This window comes from Azolla caroliniana, unplaced genomic scaffold (genome assembly GCF_043228905.1).
Source record: "Azolla caroliniana isolate FFs.n. ecotype wild unplaced genomic scaffold, voAzoCaro1.0.p SCAF_5, whole genome shotgun sequence".
In the NCBI taxonomy this organism is placed as follows: Eukaryota; Viridiplantae; Streptophyta; class Polypodiopsida; order Salviniales; family Salviniaceae; genus Azolla; species Azolla caroliniana.
In genome coordinates, this window is record NW_028230440.1 from 17,475,656 (window position 1) to 17,478,790 (window position 3,135).

A 3,135-nucleotide genomic window follows, 5' to 3' on the forward strand; every position below is an offset into this window, starting at 1 on the left:
ATAGATCTGTCATAAAATTAACGAAATACTTGGATCTGGAGGGAGACATTTTCGGAGGAATCGTTTTCTTTATTTATATGGAATTGTAAAACAGAACAAAAGGGCTGTTTTATTGAACGAAAGAATTGCACTTACCATGGGAAATGGAACTTTGGCATGGATATCATTCACAATGTGATCAACATCGAAGGAATATATTTAGTTTATAATTTGACACTTCACCTTCCAAATTCACAAAACATCTGGCTAATAGGAAACCACTTCAATATATTTGTAGTTCAAAAAACTGTTGTAAGCACAATGACAAAAGTTCAGAAGCACAAACCTACAAGACACAGAACTACAAATGTATCCACCATCAACGTGCTGGTGATTATGTAAACCAGCTCATATCCCAAATATTCCACCAAAAAACCAAGACTGGATCCAATTTCCCAAAGGCCCATCTATATTATTCAGATTATGCTTAAAGACTTAATGTGTGCACAAAGACATCATAGGTGAAATATTCCGACTAGAACCCCTGCTCCAAAAGATAATCTCCAAGCTTCTCTACAATAGTATTACATTCACCAGGCGCGACAGGCTCATCATAGATTCCAAAAACCATAGCCAACTGGGTCTTCTTAATTGTAACCCCCCCAGGGCCCTGCATATTTTGCAAACAATATTCATCACACAATCCCAAGCACAATACACACATATGATGCACATGGGTGCACACAACCACAGACTAAGTATATATTCTTTTATTCATCCTTACTTATCATTGAAGAAACAACTAACATATATAGATCCGTTTTAGAAATATACCTTCTTCCCACGAATGACCACCCCTTGCTCCCCCTGGATAACCAAGAACTTGGTTCCTCCGAGGAATAAACCCGATTGTGCAAGGTTGCTGGAATCATTGAAGGCATTCACAATATTTGTGATCTCCTGAGCCTTTAACTGTACAAGTCATAAGAAAGGGCCACAATCAAGCTAATGAACCACTAATCCAACAAATCTTGTCATGACAACCTGGGCATGTAGTTCTACAATGCATATTAAACTATCTAATAAATCAAAGCTGGAAATCAGCCATGCCAAGATGTTTTAAACATTGATACGTTTTAATGTTGTTATGCATACATAGGTTTGTTTCAACATATACTTATTTTGTTTATGCGTAAGTTTACGAGCTATACAATGCATAGAGAACGATCTGGCCATTTGTGCCAGCAAGAACATAAAATAATTAGTATCGTGTGATATATCTCACAAGTGGTTGCATTTGATGTACAGATTGTAAAGTTGAACTTTGACCTAATCTGGGGTGGTATATTCACTCCTGTTGCAGTTTTCAATATCAAGGATTAGAGAATATATTTAGGTTGATCTTGTTTCATTATTAATTTTTCCTCATTGCAAAGGTACATGGTTACTGTGTTTTATGCAATATTGGCATATAAATGAATGTAAAATAGTAGAGTTTTACCAAATTTACCAGTATGTACAGACAAAAGAAATAGCAAACAACTCAATGTAACGCTTTGAAATCTTCAATTAATACAAAAAATCACAAGTTCACATTAGTTACGGTTCTCTTAAGCCATAAGAATAAAAAAATTAGATTGGTTAAATACACTTCATTCCTATGATCATTTCTGAGAGACCTACAAAATTGCCATTAATCATCCGTGAATACGCATTGCCTTTTAGAAGATCCTTGCCGAGATCCAAGTGAATATACATAGCACACAACTCATAGAATGTAGAGGCATGGATTCGTAAACTTTAACGAGCTTCTGCGGGTCAACTCATCAGATCAAGATCTAAGTGATTCGGGTAGCAACAGACGAAATACAAGGACAGAGGAAGGGAGGATTTAGGTTCCAAATGGAAGTTCAAACACAGCAATAGTAGCTATGGGCACAAAAGAAACCCTACTACGAGAGGAAACAAGCAGCAACAGTATACAGATACACATCCAAACAATTATAAGACACAAGCAAAACAATATTTGTAACATAAGATTCAGCACAAACGAGAGCAGAAGAATCGACCAGACCAGAAGGCATTTATTCCTCCGCCAGGAACCGAGAAATCCATCGCCAAAACTAATATGCCACATCAAAACAGAATGAAGCAGATATGATAATAAGAAAACAAGAGGAAAAGAATCTTGCGACAAGAAAACAGTAAGTATAAACCTACCAAGCACTGAACAGAGAAGGGGATTCGAGGCATTAAAACCCAATGAAAGAAAGAGAAATACGGTAGCTTAAGATATACGAAAACAACGTCCTATAGAATATCAAGGAGGAAAACAAGCCGGAGAACCGATCTAATGGCCGTCGAAACGTAGAAATACAAAGATGCGACAACAGTGATGTATACAATATAAAGCAGGAAAACTCGCGGAAGGAACGATCTAAAGGCCACTGAACGAACACTCGGCAACCAGTAACACTGCAAGAACAGTGCTTGAAACAAGATCAAGCAAGAGATGAGAGCCGAAAGGAGACGAACTATGAGAGCGATTCGATATCCTAATAATAGAAAGAAGAATTGGAAAAGACTTGAATAACATCGACGCAGAGATCTGTGTGAGGAAAACACAGGCAGACGACAAAGCGAGCGGACTGCAGCGCTTGAGATGTGCAGAGAAAAGAGGCGCAGGCAGTTGCCGTACAGTACACGAAACCACGCAGAAAAAAGAAGAAGAAGAAGAAGAGAGAATCGATCTGAGAAGAAATACCTCCGGGAACTTTTCGCTAGAAGCCCAGACGGATCCATCGAGGCCAACAATGGCGGCAGCGGTGAGGGAATGGCCGGAAGGCACAGGGCACAGGAGGTGATCGTCGACGTATGCTTGCCAAGACATGGTAGGTGGGGAGAGGAGAAGCAGAAATTAGGGTTTGGCAGGAGAGGAGAGGAGAGGATGGAGAAGGAGCAGAAACAGAAGGTAAGAAAGAAAGAGAGGAAGACTGAGATATGGGATGTGTGTGTGTGTGTGTAATGGGGAGAAGAATGAAGAGATGATATGATGATATATGATTAAGAAGAAGAAGAAGAGAATTAGATTGACTAATTCTAGAGATGTGTGTATGTGTTGATCTACATACATAAATACATACATACATACATACA

General features: G+C 38.8%; 1 protein-coding gene across 1 annotated transcript; it reads right to left on the reverse strand.

Annotated features, from left to right (window-relative positions):
• Window positions 1-245: 245 nt before the first annotated feature.
• LOC147864258 (profilin-like) lies at window positions 246-2,919 on the reverse strand. Its single transcript, XM_087320040.1, has 3 exons — window positions 2,744-2,919; window positions 814-951; window positions 246-649 (listed from the first exon to the last, which is right to left on the reverse strand). Exons 1-3 carry the CDS (start codon window positions 2,867-2,869, stop codon window positions 515-517), a joined length of 399 nt encoding a protein of 132 aa, XP_087176166.1. The 5' UTR covers window positions 2,870-2,919; the 3' UTR covers window positions 246-514.
• Between the last annotated feature and the right edge of the window lie 216 nt (window positions 2,920-3,135).